The following is a 13,894-nucleotide window of genomic DNA, read 5'->3' as shown; positions in this document are numbered from 1 at the left end:
ATGAGAGCATTAAGAGAGTGTCTTTGGCAATGTGGTCTCTCAGACCTGGGGTTTGTAGGGCAAAGCTTCACTTGGTGTAATGAAAGATTAGGAAACCAGAGAACTCGATTAAGGCTTGATCGTGTGGTAGCTAATGAAGGTTGGAGAGCTATGTTCCCTGAGGCAGTGGTACATCATGTGTCTACCTCTGCATCGGATCATTGTCTTCTTGCCTTGATGGTTGAAAAAAGAGGTCGGTTGAAGCCTAAGAGGAGGAGGTTTTTCTTTGAGGAAATGTGGACTCGTGATGAAAGGTGTAAAGAAATCATAGAAAGGGCGTGGGATCCGCTCATGGTAAGCCCAGACACACAAATTCATGACAGAATTATGAATTGTCAAAATCACCTCCAAAGATGGAACCAGGATGTATTCGGTAATGTTAATAAAATGCTAAAGCAGAAGCAAGAAAGACTTAAACAGCTTGAATCGCTCAACTTGCTCCATGAAACAGCAGACGAAATCCAGGAACTGAGGAAGGAAATAAATGAGTGCTTGACAAGAGAAGAAGTGATGTGGAACCAGCGATCAAGGGCATTATGGCTGAAGCATGGGGATCGTAATACTAAGTTTTTTCATGCCACGGCTACTCAAAGGCAAAGGAAAAACAGGATTGAGGGACTGAGGGGGTTGGACGGTAGATGGCATGAGGAACAAGAGGAGATTGAACAAATGATTCTAGACTACTTTGCAGAGGTGTACAGCTCTGAACAACCCAGTAATCATGAAGTCAAAGTAGAGGGAGTCACCTCAAGAATCACAACAGAGATGAACAGCAAGCTGTTAGAGAAGTTTCGGGAAGATGAAGTCAAAAAGGCCCTAAATCAAATGCATCCGACAAAAGCACCTGGACCAGACGGTATGCCCCCAATTTTTTATCAAAAGTACTGGGATGTGGTGGGTTGTTCTGTTATTAATTGTGTTCTGAATATTTTAAACTTAGGTAGGATGCCTCAGGTTCTTAATGAAACATATATATGTTTAATCCCTAAGGTTAAATGCCCACAAAAAATTTCAGAATTTAGACCCATAAGCTTATGTAATGTAATTTACAAGATTATTTCCAAGGTACTTGCCAACAGGTTAAAGAAAATTCTCCCCGAGGTAATAAGCGAAGAGCAAAGTGCATTTGTGCCAGGGAGGCAGATCACAGACAATGTGTTCATTGCATATGAGACCATGCACCGCATAAAGCAAAAAAGGAAGGGGAAGGAGGGGTTGATGGCAGTTAAGCTCGACATGAGTAAGGCATACGATAGAGTAGAGTGGGCGTACCTTGAGGAAGTGATGAGGAAAATGGGCTTCCAGGAAAGATGGATCTCCCTATCTATGATGTGTGTCAAATCAGTGGCCTTCTCAGTCCTTATTAATGGGGAACCGAAGGGCAGAATCATACCAACAAGAGGCCTACGGCAAGGTGATCCCATTTCACCATATCTATTTTTAATTTGTGCGGAAGGTTTGTCAGCAATGCTGAGGAGGGAAGCCAGTATGGGGAAAATAAAAGGGATCTCGGTGTGCAGAAAGGCACCACAGATATCACACCTCCTGTTTGCAGATGATTGCATAATTTTTTGCAAAGCGACAAAGGAGGAAGGCAACCGAGTTATGAAGATTCTAAAGGATTACGAGGTTAATTCGGGGCAGAAATTAAACAAAGAAAAAACCTCGCTATTCTTTAGCAAAAATACTTCAAGGGAGACTCAAGAGGAAGTAAAGAATCTATTTGGAGCACAAATAATACAACAACATGAACGATACCTTGGGCTGCCTCCTATGGTAGGTAGGGGAAAGAAGAAAGCTCTTAGTCGGATAAAAGACCAAGTGAGTAGAAGAATTGCAAGTTGGAAAGGAAAACTCCTCTCCAATGTGGGAAGAGAAATCCTCATAAAAGCGGTGGCCCAAGCAACCCCCACCTACACAATGAGTTGTTTCCTCCTCTCTGACTCGTTATGCTCGGAGTTAAACGCTTTGGTAAGAAATTTTTGGTGGGGTCAAAAAGAGAAGGAGAGAAAGTTGGCTTGGGTGTCGTGGGAAAAGCTTTGTAATAAAAAATCTGAGGGGGGAATGGGTTTTAAGGACCTAAAGGCCTTCAATTTGGCCTTGTTAGCAAAACAAGGGTGGCGGATCCTGAAGAACCCAAACTCCTTGCTCCATAGTGTGTTTAAAGCAAAACATTTTGCCAAAGTATCTTTTATGGATGCCCAATTGGGAAGAAATCCCTCTTATGTTTGGAGGAGTGTTGTTGCGGCAAGAGACATTATTGAGAAAGGCTTAAGGTGGAATGTGGGTAATGGGAAAATGGTGAACATATATAATGATAGATGGCTGCCAACAGCGGATACTTTCAAGGTAGTAAGCCCAAGAAACCATGAGGTACAGCTAGAGAAGGTTGAAGAACTGATTGATTTTGACCGAGGTTGTTGGAACATTGAAAAGGTGAGAGCCACATTTCTGCATCATGAAGCGGAAACAATCCTGGGAATCCCTCTCAGTCCGAGCATGACAGAAGACTCCCAATCATGGGCGTGGACCAAAAACGGAGATTTCTCAGTTAAGAGTGCTTACGGAGTGGCAGTTAAAGTACTAAAGGAGAAACACAAATGTGATGGGGGAGATTGTTCAGAAAGTAGGCAAATGAAGAAATTGTGGAAGAAGATTTGGAGTTTGAATTGCCCAAGCAAAATTAAACATTTCATGTGGCGATCAAGCAAAAACATTCTCCAACGAACCACTGTTTGAAAAATAGGAAGTTGGCTGTGAAGGAGGATTGTGTTTTCTGTGGAGAAAGGGAGACCTCCGGCCATGCTCTATGGGGATGCAAAACAGCGGCAGAGGTTTGGAAACATTCAGGTATCAAGCTGCCAAATGGCTTATCGCCTCAAGGTGATTTCATTGATATGGTGTGGAATTTGTTGGAGAAGCCAAATGATTTTGACTGGGAGCTCTTTGCAACTACTGCTTGGTGTGTGTGGAAGAATAGAAATGCGATGAAACATGAAGGGAGGAGCAAGCAAGCGAAGAGCATTGCTGTTGAAGCAAGCAGATTGGTTGAAGAATATAAACAGAATTATTTGTCCAACCCGAAGCCCCAAAATCAGCCTCCTCAAGCTAGGCCTCCTTGGCGCCCTCCAAAATCGGGGTGGTACAAAATCAATGTGGATGGAGCAATTTTTAGAGACCCCCACTGCTGCGGGATAGGAGTAGTTATCAGAAATGATAGAGGGCAAATTATGGGAGCAATGTCAAAGAAACTGCTTCTACCCTTGGGGGCGTTGGAGGTGGAAGCCAAGGCAACCGAGGAAGGGATTATACTAGCAAGGGATTTAGGCCTTAGAGAAGTGGTTGTGGAAGGTGATTCCATGACAGTAATGTCTGCTCTATCAGGCGTAAATCAGCCCCCAAGCTCTATCCAAAAAGTGGTTCAAAGCTCTGTAAGTTTGCTCCAAAGTTTTAAGGATTGGGAAGCAAAGTATGCTAGTAGGAATAGCAATGTTGCTGCCCATCAGTTGGCTAGGAATGCGAAATTAGTTTCAGATACTGTTATTTGGGTGGAAGACACCCCCCCTGTAATTGTAAACCAAGTGCTCTTGGATGTAGCTCCAATGGGCTGTTGCCCCTATTAATGAAATTTCAATGAGTTTGGCTATCAAAAAAAAAAAAAAAGAAGTCACTCATTAGGTAGAGTTATATTTGTTTTTACTATAAAATGTTTTTATTATATTTTTGATTAAAGCATTTTAATCAAAATATTTCTAGGTGTTTGGAGTGGAATACAATTTTCGAAATACTAACCACTAAAACGGGTGCCTCCTACCAACCATCTACGCTTTCTACCACCAAATTGATAGTCCCAGCCACTAAATGAGAGGATGTTTGTTACATTGTACATATTTTTGTAAAATGATTTACCAAGTAAAGTATTTTACAATCAATTGAAAATTTTCTCAGTTTGATCAACATTTTACAATGAAACAAACACAATAAAATGCTGAAAATATTTTCTGTACAGCAAAACAAACCTAAGAGTTTCTCCAGTTTTTTCTAAAGTTGTCTTGACTGACTATCAGAGTCAATGATCGTGACTTAGTATTTAGCTACCATATATTTTATGTAACTTGCGGTCTAGATGAGCACGAAAAGTTACCAATTTTCTAATATACTTTTATGTGACTCCCGGTGTATGCAATGGTTGTGATAAGCAAAAACTTGGTCATAGTTGCTTTTAAAGCCAGAATCAAATTGCTTATCAAATGATTTTGCTCTAATATACTTTTATGTGACTCCCGGTGTATGCAATGGTTGTGATAAGCAAAAACTTGGTCATAGTTGCCTTTAAAGCCAGAATTAAATTGCTTATCAAATGATTTTGCTTTAAAAACTTGTATTAACTTTTAAATACGGAATCATTATCTTTTATTCATCCCCAAAAGAAACAAATGATAATACAAGAGGTAGATTCCTAGTACAAGACACGGTATTGTCTTTAAGATTCGAATTGTAATGTTTCGTGCCATTTGAATATTGAATCACTCAAAACTAAGTTAATTACATTGCACTTCTTTTTTAATCCAAATCTGTTTTAGTTGCGACCAAAGTATTCGCAATTGAATAGACTTTGCATTCAACCCAGGTTACCCAACTTGAAGGAATTCCTCCAATTGGGTTATGTGGCATCTTATAAAATTGACATCTGTCCTACTCCAAAATCATCAAACACACGAAACCATAAATAGTACATTAAATATGTTAGGTGATATTAAGTCAGGACACATGTCAATTTTTTAGACTTGATAAATCACTGTTGTCAATCGATTATGCAATCCCTAGGAATTATGAGGGTTAACATCCCACGTCATGCACTAAGCCAATTTTCTTTGAATCAATTTAGCATCAAAGTAACATTTGGTTAGAACTTAGAACAATCACTATGCATGAAGCCACAGTGGACACCCTTATAGACCAGCAATCCAGAACCTGGGATTTAGAAATCATCTAAGGTTACTTTGCTCCGTTGGAGGTGGACCTTATTCTCAAGATTCCACATAGCTCCAACTACGACGAAGACAAGCTTGTTTGGCCTCATACAGCAAATGGTATCTATTCGGTTAAATCCGGATATAACTTCCTAGCAAAAGAAAAAACTTTGCCTTTGCCAGTTTTCTCTAATCAAGGTGATGGTCAAAGTGTTTGGAAAAAGCTATGGAGCCTAGCAGTGCCAAATAAGGTTAAGCCAAATAAGGTTAAGAACTTCTTGTGGAGAGCTAGCAGAGAAGCGATTCCGATGAAGAAGAATCTGGTTGCTCGAAGGTTATTGCCGAGGATGTATGTGATCATTGTCACATGGCCACTGAAGATGTCCATCATGCATTGTGGGACTGCCAAGAATTGTCTGCCATGTGGGAGGCTGAAGCGATGTGGTTACATCGAAGAACAAAGTGAAGAAAAACTCAAGAACAAGTAATCTAAGTTCTAAAGATTATCACCAATTGAATCAACAAAGAATTAAAAGTCACAGAGAAAGGAAAGCCCTAGAAAATGAGGGAAAGAACAAGAAAGTAAGAGAGAAACAGAAAGAAAAGAGAGAGAGAATGAATAGAAGATTTTTGTATTCAATTTCAATAGTTTCTGCATAATAATCCATCCGTGCTCACTGATCTATTTATATACAATCTGGGTTTGCCTAAATTGCTTAAGTTAACAAACCCAACTATCTGAAAACTAATTCCCTTAAAATTACGAATTCTATTAAGACTAACTAACTGAATTTAGGTCCACAACTGAAACGAAACCTAGAGCAAGGCAAAGCGCACCGTTTCATTATATTTATGATGAAGCCATTCACTTAAGCAAAACGGTGCGTTTGGTGCATTTGCTCTTAAATGAAACGTTGCGTTTAGTTTAATCACTACGCAATCGTTTTATGCTTCCTCTTCAATCTGCTTCTTTTCAGGCTTCTTCTTCGTTACTTCAACATAAAGAAGTTCTCAAACTTCTTCGAACTGGTGCGCTACGTGCTTGAGGAGAACAAAAACCCGGCTCTCTTTGCTACCTTGGTGTGGAAGGTTTGGTCCCACCGAAATTCTCAACAAGCCATTTTCGTTCTCACAAGTGGTCATCTCAACCTCACAGACCCTCCTGAACTTTACCCAAGCCCTACCGATCCCAAAAGTGCAGTTAGGTGCAGTAACAAGACCGCAACTCAGCTGGACTCCTCCATCGCCGACAAGTCTCAAGATCAACTTTGATGGTGCCATATTCTGCGAGACAGACAAAGCTGGATTGGGAGTTGTTGTTCGTGATCATCAGGGAAGGGTGATGGCCTCCATGTCCGAAAAAACCAGGTTACCATCTTCCTCAGATGAAGTGGAAGCAATGGCAGCCGTTAGAGCCATCACTTTCGCCCTTGAACTCCATCTACCCTCTGTTATTGTCGAGCAAGATTCAGAGTTGATTATTTTAACCTTACAAAACAAGGAAGAATCCTTTTCTTCTTATGGCCATTTAATTTCCTTAGTTAAGCAGAACTTAAAAGACTTTTTTTATATTTCTTTTTCGCACACTATAGACCAGACAACTCTCTAACTCATAGTTTAGCTCAGTACGCAAGATATATTAATGCTCTCACAGTGTGAATAAAAAATATTCCACTACAACTTTATCATATTCTTGTAACTGATTTTGGTTAATTAATAAATTTCTTCGAGGTCTTGATTCTCAAAAAAAAAAAAAAAAAACTAGACCCAGTTTAAGATAAGGTGTTAGCATTTTGCAATGAAAAAAAATAGAGAGAGAGAAATTCAATTGTTAATTTAGGTTCACAAAGACAAAGTAAACCAGTTTGCCAGAACCTTATGATTCCCATGTGTCAAAAGATTGTGCTTGACACAGATCTTGGCAAATTTTTATATATTTTTAAATTTCCTTCTATTTTTTCTCTATGCAACAAATATTCAATGGAGCATTGTATCAAAGAAATGTCCCATTTTAGTCTCTAAATATAAGGCCATTTAATCTCTAAGTATAACATCCTAGATCTAATCAAAAGCCCTATGTTTAACTAAAAAAACCTCACATCAACCCAACATAAAAGGCCTCTAAACATTCACGTTAAAAACAATCTTTTAAACATTTCGTCAAACACACAAAACACAATATAAAACACGAAACTTCAATTTTTTTCTTCTAACACTAAATTCAAACATTAAAAACCATTACATTGTTTTACCCAAAACAGATTCACATCATCACAAACTACACAAACGCCTAATCAAAAAAAAATGACAAGTAGTAGTTTTTTCTTTTCAAGATCTAACTCGTCTATCTAATCTTAAGCTCTCTCGCCTCTGATCCTCCGAGCGAGCTGGATATCCTTGGGCATGATGGTGACTCTCTTGGCGTGAATGGCGCACAGATTGGTGTCCTCGAAGAGCCCGACCAAGTAAGCCTCGGCGGCTTCTTGTAGAGCCGAGACGGCGCTGCTTTGGAATCGGAGGTCGGTCTTGAAGTCCTGAGCGATCTCTCTCACCAGCCTCTGGAATGGGAGCTTTCGGATCAGAAGCTCCGTGCTCTTCTGGTACTTCCTGATCTCTCTCAGAGCCACCGTTCCTGGCCTGAACCTGTGTGGCTTTTTCACTCCTCCGGTCGCCGGAGCTGACTTACGAGCGGCCTTTGTTGCGAGTTGCTTCCTTGGTGCCTTGCCTCCGGTGGACTTACGAGCTGTCTGCTTGGTACGGGCCATTTGGAGAAATGAGGGAAAAGTGAAGGGAAAGTGAGGTTTTTTGTTGTGATGTGAAGAGAAAGGGTTTGGGAGTATTTGTAGCGTGGTTTTTGGGAAATTGGAGAAGCGGGAGATTGTGAAATTTTTGGGGAGTTTTGAAAGTTTGAGACAGAGTGAATTTGGAGCGTTGATTTGGTGGAGTAATGTACGCTGAAGATTTGTTAGGTGGAGAGTGACGCGGATTATAATCCGTGGCACTATGGTTTGGCCAATAGGATTTGTTTGTGAAATCTATTCGCGGGATTTATTATTAACCTTTTAGACTGGCGGTGAAATTCTACAAATCTTTTGGATTTTTTTTTTTTTTTTTTTTTTTGGGTTAAGGGGAAAACCAAACAGAAGTACCTCACCCAATTAGGAAGATTATCAAACACAACAAATTCCTCAGCCATGTTGCTGCCCCTTCTTGCAAGCGCATCTATTCCCTTGGATTTTCATTTTATTTTGGGAACACATTGGCGGTCACAGTTTCTATTTCAATTTTCAATTCGGGTTTTGGGCATATGACGAATTCACAATTTGTTGGCCCAATTAGTTTGGACCCTTCAAGATATCCCCAAAATAGTCAGAGCCTCAAGCCCAATTTCTTTCTTCCTTTCTTTCTTTTTCTTTTTTCTTTCAATCGATAGTGATGAAAATGGCGATTGGAAATTTCGAATTCTAGTTCTCTTATTTTAGAGCATTCATCATAATAATTTGTATATAATAAAAAAAAATGTATAGAATTTACACAATTTTACCAAAAAATGACTCACATCAATCCATGTATAATTGTATAAATTTACAAATTTTCTACAGTAACCATGTAAATTTAGAATAGCACTACTCATTTTGCATTTAATTGTTTATTCTTTGTTTACGTATCTTGAATTTAAAAAAAAAAAAAGAGTTGATGATAATTGTTGTGTAAAAATAGGTAAACAGTAACCATGTAAATTTAGAATAGCACTACTCATTTTGCATTTAATTGCTTATTCTTTGTTTATGTATCTCAAGTATAAAAAAAAGAATTTGATTTAAGGTGTTTTGAAAATTGAGCATTTAAAATAAAGTAAATTCTTATACAAAAATAGACAAGAATTTTTACACTAACTTATGCGAATGCTTTTAGGAAATCAACTTGTCATTAAACTACAACAATACCATTTAGAGCACCCATGCTAGACTTGCAAAATTGCAACTAATTTTTTTGAAAAATTATACCATCCTCCATTAAAGTTTTGCCAAATTAGACTACTTTAAACGTTCCTAGAAATAACACTTCCACCTTTCAAATTTATATATAAATGCAATAGATAAGTCAATGCATTTTTACACTGTAACTTCTCTAACAAAATATTTCATTTTTTAAAAATATTTTTACCCAAACTATGAAACTATGAAAGAAAGGAAACGATACTCTTCTTTAGGATTGTGAACATATGACACTCTCCCTTGAAAACTTATAAATCATTTCTAGATATGAAATTTTGTGTTGGGGAAGTAATAATGTGGGAGGGCATGCACTTATATGTTTCATTTATACAAATCTCAACTAGAAGCGTCATTCCTTGAAATGTTTGGGAGTATTGTGTGATTTCATAAAACATTTTGGTAAAGTATGCATCAATTATATATATAAAAAAAAAAAAAAAAAAAAAGAGGTTAGTGCAAATTACTCCTCTTTATTCTTTTCTCTTTAACAATTTCACCCTTTAGTTTCTTATTTTCTTACACCTATCTCACTTATTGGTACTGGATGCAAGCCATTAACACCGATCACCTGCAAGCAAAAGAGAAAAGTCATGCTACTTAGTACCTACACATTCAAGCCAAGATACATGATAGTCAAAATTGCAACTAAAGAAAGAAGTGTTTCATTCTCACTGTCCTATTGAAGAAAGGAGTGTTTCATTCCTACTGTCCTATTTGAACAATATGTAGTACGCATGAAACCAAAACACTGTCCAATCAAGTCGGTGATGAATCTTATGATTGCCACTACGATTGTGGCCGAGTCTTGAAACCAAATCCCCCTTTGACTGTGATATCCAAACATCAGTAATTGCCAAAACAGGGTATCTCTTCTCACCTCCTTTTCAAAAACAGGCATGAGAGTTGAGACCCAATTCAAGACCATTAGTTTAAAACACTTACAATCGCTTTTTGGGGGATACATTACATTCAAACCAATGCCATTAGAAACCAACACAATGAAACACAAGCATCAGCAACAACACAGTTTTAAAGGTCTCTATGTAAACTCCAATTGTTTTACAGTACCACATAAATTCAAAATTAACTTCCAACATGTTCCATTCAACCAACTTTACCCAAATTCCAAATCCCTTTATCATTAAATAACTACACTCGCTGTTCACAAATTCATTTGAAAATAACCATTCCTTAATGATAATAAAAACCGCAATTAACTAAAGCACAATAATAAACCATATAAAACGAGAAATCAATATTGATATTGAACACAGCTAAAGCAATCTAATTAGATATTAGATTTCCACAATTCTACACAAACATAACAAAGATATAAAAACAGAGATTCCAGATCTAAACAACGAAAACCTAAACACAGATCTAAATCAACTACAACAACTTTCTCTCTCTCTCACTCTCTAAGCTCTCTCGCCTCTGATCCTCCTAGCGAGCTGGATATCCTTAGGCATGATGGTCACTCTCTTGGCATGAATGGCGCACAGGTTCGTGTCCTCGAAGAGTCCGACCAAGTAAGCCTCGGCTGCTTCTTGTAGAGCCGCGACGGCGCTGCTCTGGAATCGGAGGTCGGTCTTGAAGTCCTGAGCGATCTCTCTCACCAGCCTCTGGAACGGGAGCTTTCGGATCAGAAGCTCCGTGCTCTTCTGGTACTTCCTGATCTCCCTCAGAGCCACGGTTCCGGGCCTGAACCTGTGTGGCTTTTTCACTCCTCCGGTCGCCGGAGCTGACTTCCTGGCAGCCTTTGTTGCCAGCTGCTTCCTTGGCGCCTTGCCTCCGGTGGACTTACGAGCGGTTTGCTTGGTACGAGCCATTTGGAGAAGAGAAAGATCGGTTTGGTTGGTGGGAAAATGAGGGAAAAGTGAAGAGAAAGTGAGTTTGATTGTTGTGATGTGAAGACAAAGGGTTTCGGGGGTATTTGTAATGTGGTTTTGGAGAGGCGGGAGTTTTTGAAAGTTTGAGAGAGAGTGAATTTGGAACGTTGATTTGGTCGAGTAATCTACGGTGTAGATTTGTTTGGAGGACAGTGACACGGATCGTAATCCGTGGCACTATGAATTGACCAATAGGATTTGTTTGTGAAATCTATTCGCCGAAATTTTTAACCTTTTGGACTGGCGGTAAAATTCTATAAATCTTTTGTTGGGCCTTCACCCTTCAAGACGTCCACAAAATAGTTAGAGCATCAAGCCCAATTTCATTCTTTTTCCTTCTTTTAATTCGAGAGTGATTAGAAAATGGAGGATTTAAATTATGGTTCTCTTAATTTAGGAAAGCAGCTTAGGTCATTAAAAAAAGATCAGACCAAGGCCTCAAAGATTTTAACACAGATAAATAATAAATTAGTTAAAGAGTAAATTATAGTAAAAATAAAAATAACATTTAGACTTTAGAGCAACCATGTCAGACTTGCAAATTTGCAAATAATTTTTAGATTAAATGATACCATCATCCGTTAAGGTTTCACAAAATTAGACTTCATCAAACATTCCAAGAAATAACACTGCTTCCATTCAGATTTTTATATAAATGCAATAAATAATTCAATGCATTTTCACATTGTAACTTCTCTAACAAAATATTTCATTTTGGTTTTTCACCCAAAAAAAAAAAAAAAAAGAAACCCTTTCATTTTAAAATATATTTTTACCCAAACTATAAAAGAAAGGAAACGATACAAATATATATGTGTGTGTGTGAAAAAAGAAAAGAGGTTAATGCAAATTACTTTTACTTATTTTTTTTCATTCAATTTAATAAACCCACTAAAATGGAAAAACTCTGTTCACCTCGAATTAGGATCGGGTTGGTATTGCACCCAATGCAATTATCCCCATTCCCATCAAAAAATAAAAAATTCAACTACTCTTACTTTTTAACTTTTCTTCTTCTTTTTTTAATTCAATGGTTTAGATTAAAGTTGTTTTTTTCAACATTAAATCTCAATTATTTAGAACTATTGTGTTGTGTGCAATACCTCAATCTGCTAGCCTCACCACATGCATGCTTTGGTTGCTAGCTGCTTCCTTGGGGCCTTGCCACCAGTTGATTTCCTAGTGATTTGCTTGGTACGAGCCATTTTGGGGAAATTAGTTTAGGGTTTGTGTTTGTTTCTTAGGAAAGTGTGGGAAATTGAAAGTGTATGTTAATGGATGACTTCCACTTTATATGAGCTTTGAATTATACAATAATTTTGTAAAGTGTCTCACCCAAACTCATCCAATGTGCCTAATACGCAATTCAACAAAATTGTTGATATGTCACCCTAAAATAAAGACAAAAAAAAAAAAAAAGAGTAAGGATTAAATATAACTACTTTAATCTATTAACATATTAATTATATTGCAATCTTATCCAAATTGCATAGTTTTTCAAGTTTAATGCACCTAAAAAATAATAATATTATCTTTTGAAATTTTGTGTTTCTTCAAAAATTTTTGAGGGAGGGAGTATGGACTAAGAACCGTTGATGAGTGGCAAAATCAATGGCTGATGGATGTGTCACGCGGATCACGATCCATGACATTAGTTGATATGTCACCCTAAAAAAAGACGACAACAAAAAAAAAAAAAAAAAAAAAAAGAGAGAGAGAGAGAGAGAAAAGATTAAATATAAAAAAAAAAAAAAAAAAAAAGAGAGAGAGAGAGAGAGAAAAGATTAAATATAACTACGTCTAATCTATTAGCATAATAATTATATTGCAATCTTATCCAAATTGCATAGTTTGTCAAGTTAATGTGCCTAAAAAAATTGTTTAACGTATTAATTATATTGCAATCTTGTCCAAATTACATAGTTTGTCTAGTTTAATACTATTTTTTCATTGGTTAAGATTGCAATATAATTAATACGTTCATATTTTTTTTGTTAATAGTAGAGTAACCCAATTTGATACTTATCCAAATTGCAAAGTTTTTTTTTTTTTTTTTTTTAATTATATTGCAATCTTATCCAAATTGCATACAAACTTTGAAATTTGGATAAGTGTCAAATTGGGTTACTCTACTATTAACCAAAAAATATGAACGTATTGATTATATTGCAATCTTAACCAATAAAAAAAATAGTATTAAACTTAACAAACTGTGCAACTTGGATAAGATTGCAATATAATTACTATGTTAACGGATTAAAAGTAGTTATTTTGCATACAAAGTTTTTTAATTATTTTGCATACAAAGTTTTTTAATTATTTTGCATACAAAGATTTTATTTTTTCTATACAAAAAATTTTATAAAAAAATAAACTAAGACACACAGAGAGTATCCTCCAAAGTTCTGAGAAAACTTTGAGTGATTGTTTGGCGATTGGGGTTTGGGGTTATTTATAGTGGGGAGGAATAGGAAGTGGGAAGTTTTGAAATTTTGTGTTTCTTCGAAATTTTTTGAGGAAGTGGGTATGAACTGAGGACCGTTGATGAGTGAGAAGATCAACAGTTGATGGACTCTGAAGTGGTGTCATGCAAATTGCGATCTGTGGCATTAGTTTTATATTTAGATATAAAGTGTTATTTTTCTTTCTCCTCTCTCATTCGATTCTCTCACTTCCTCTGCTTTCTTTCTCCTCTTTCTTCTCTTGAATCCAACAACAAATCTATACAAATCATCAAATTTATTATAAATCTAGTTCCCAAATTCATTAAACCCTCTCCTAAAAAATAAAAATAAATAATCAAACCCAAATTGCAAAAGAAGAAGAAGAAGATGCAAAAGATGGAGCAACATCGAATTTTCGCCCGAAATGACCACCCATAGTAGTGGAGAAATCCATCCAAAATCACTACTTTCTCCACCCAAAATCAAACCCAAATTGCAGAAGAAGAAGGGAAGAAGGATAAAAACTCAGAGAAATAAAGAGTTTAGAGTGT

General features: G+C 37.0%; 3 protein-coding genes across 3 annotated transcripts; 1 reads left to right on the top strand and 2 right to left on the bottom strand.

Annotated features, from left to right (window-relative positions):
• On the top strand, window positions 1–6,284 carry LOC136062721 (uncharacterized). Its single transcript, XM_065762157.1, has 6 exons — window positions 1–895; window positions 980–993; window positions 1,105–2,669; window positions 2,786–3,605; window positions 5,057–5,496; window positions 5,990–6,284. The coding sequence occupies exons 1-6, from the start codon at window positions 1–3 to the stop codon at window positions 6,282–6,284; spliced, it is 4,029 nt and encodes a 1,342-aa protein (XP_065618229.1).
• Window positions 6,285–7,193: 909 nt separating this feature from the next.
• LOC112025536 (histone H3.2) lies at window positions 7,194–7,879 on the bottom strand. The gene has a single exon (XM_065761629.1). The coding sequence runs from the start codon at window positions 7,775–7,777 to the stop codon at window positions 7,367–7,369; it is 411 nt and encodes a 136-aa protein (XP_065617701.1). The 5' UTR covers window positions 7,778–7,879; the 3' UTR covers window positions 7,194–7,366.
• A 2,362-nt stretch (window positions 7,880–10,241) lies between these two features.
• Window positions 10,242–10,941, bottom strand: LOC112028009 (histone H3.2). The gene has a single exon (XM_065761633.1). The coding sequence runs from the start codon at window positions 10,837–10,839 to the stop codon at window positions 10,429–10,431; it is 411 nt and encodes a 136-aa protein (XP_065617705.1). The 5' UTR covers window positions 10,840–10,941; the 3' UTR covers window positions 10,242–10,428.
• Between the last annotated feature and the right edge of the window lie 2,953 nt (window positions 10,942–13,894).

This window comes from Quercus suber, unplaced genomic scaffold (assembly GCF_002906115.3).
Source record: "Quercus suber isolate HL8 unplaced genomic scaffold, Cork oak 2.0 scaffold_19, whole genome shotgun sequence".
Taxonomy (NCBI): domain Eukaryota; kingdom Viridiplantae; phylum Streptophyta; class Magnoliopsida; order Fagales; family Fagaceae; genus Quercus; species Quercus suber.
The sequence above is the reverse complement of the archived record's forward strand: the minus strand, read 5'-3'. Positions and strand labels throughout refer to the sequence as shown.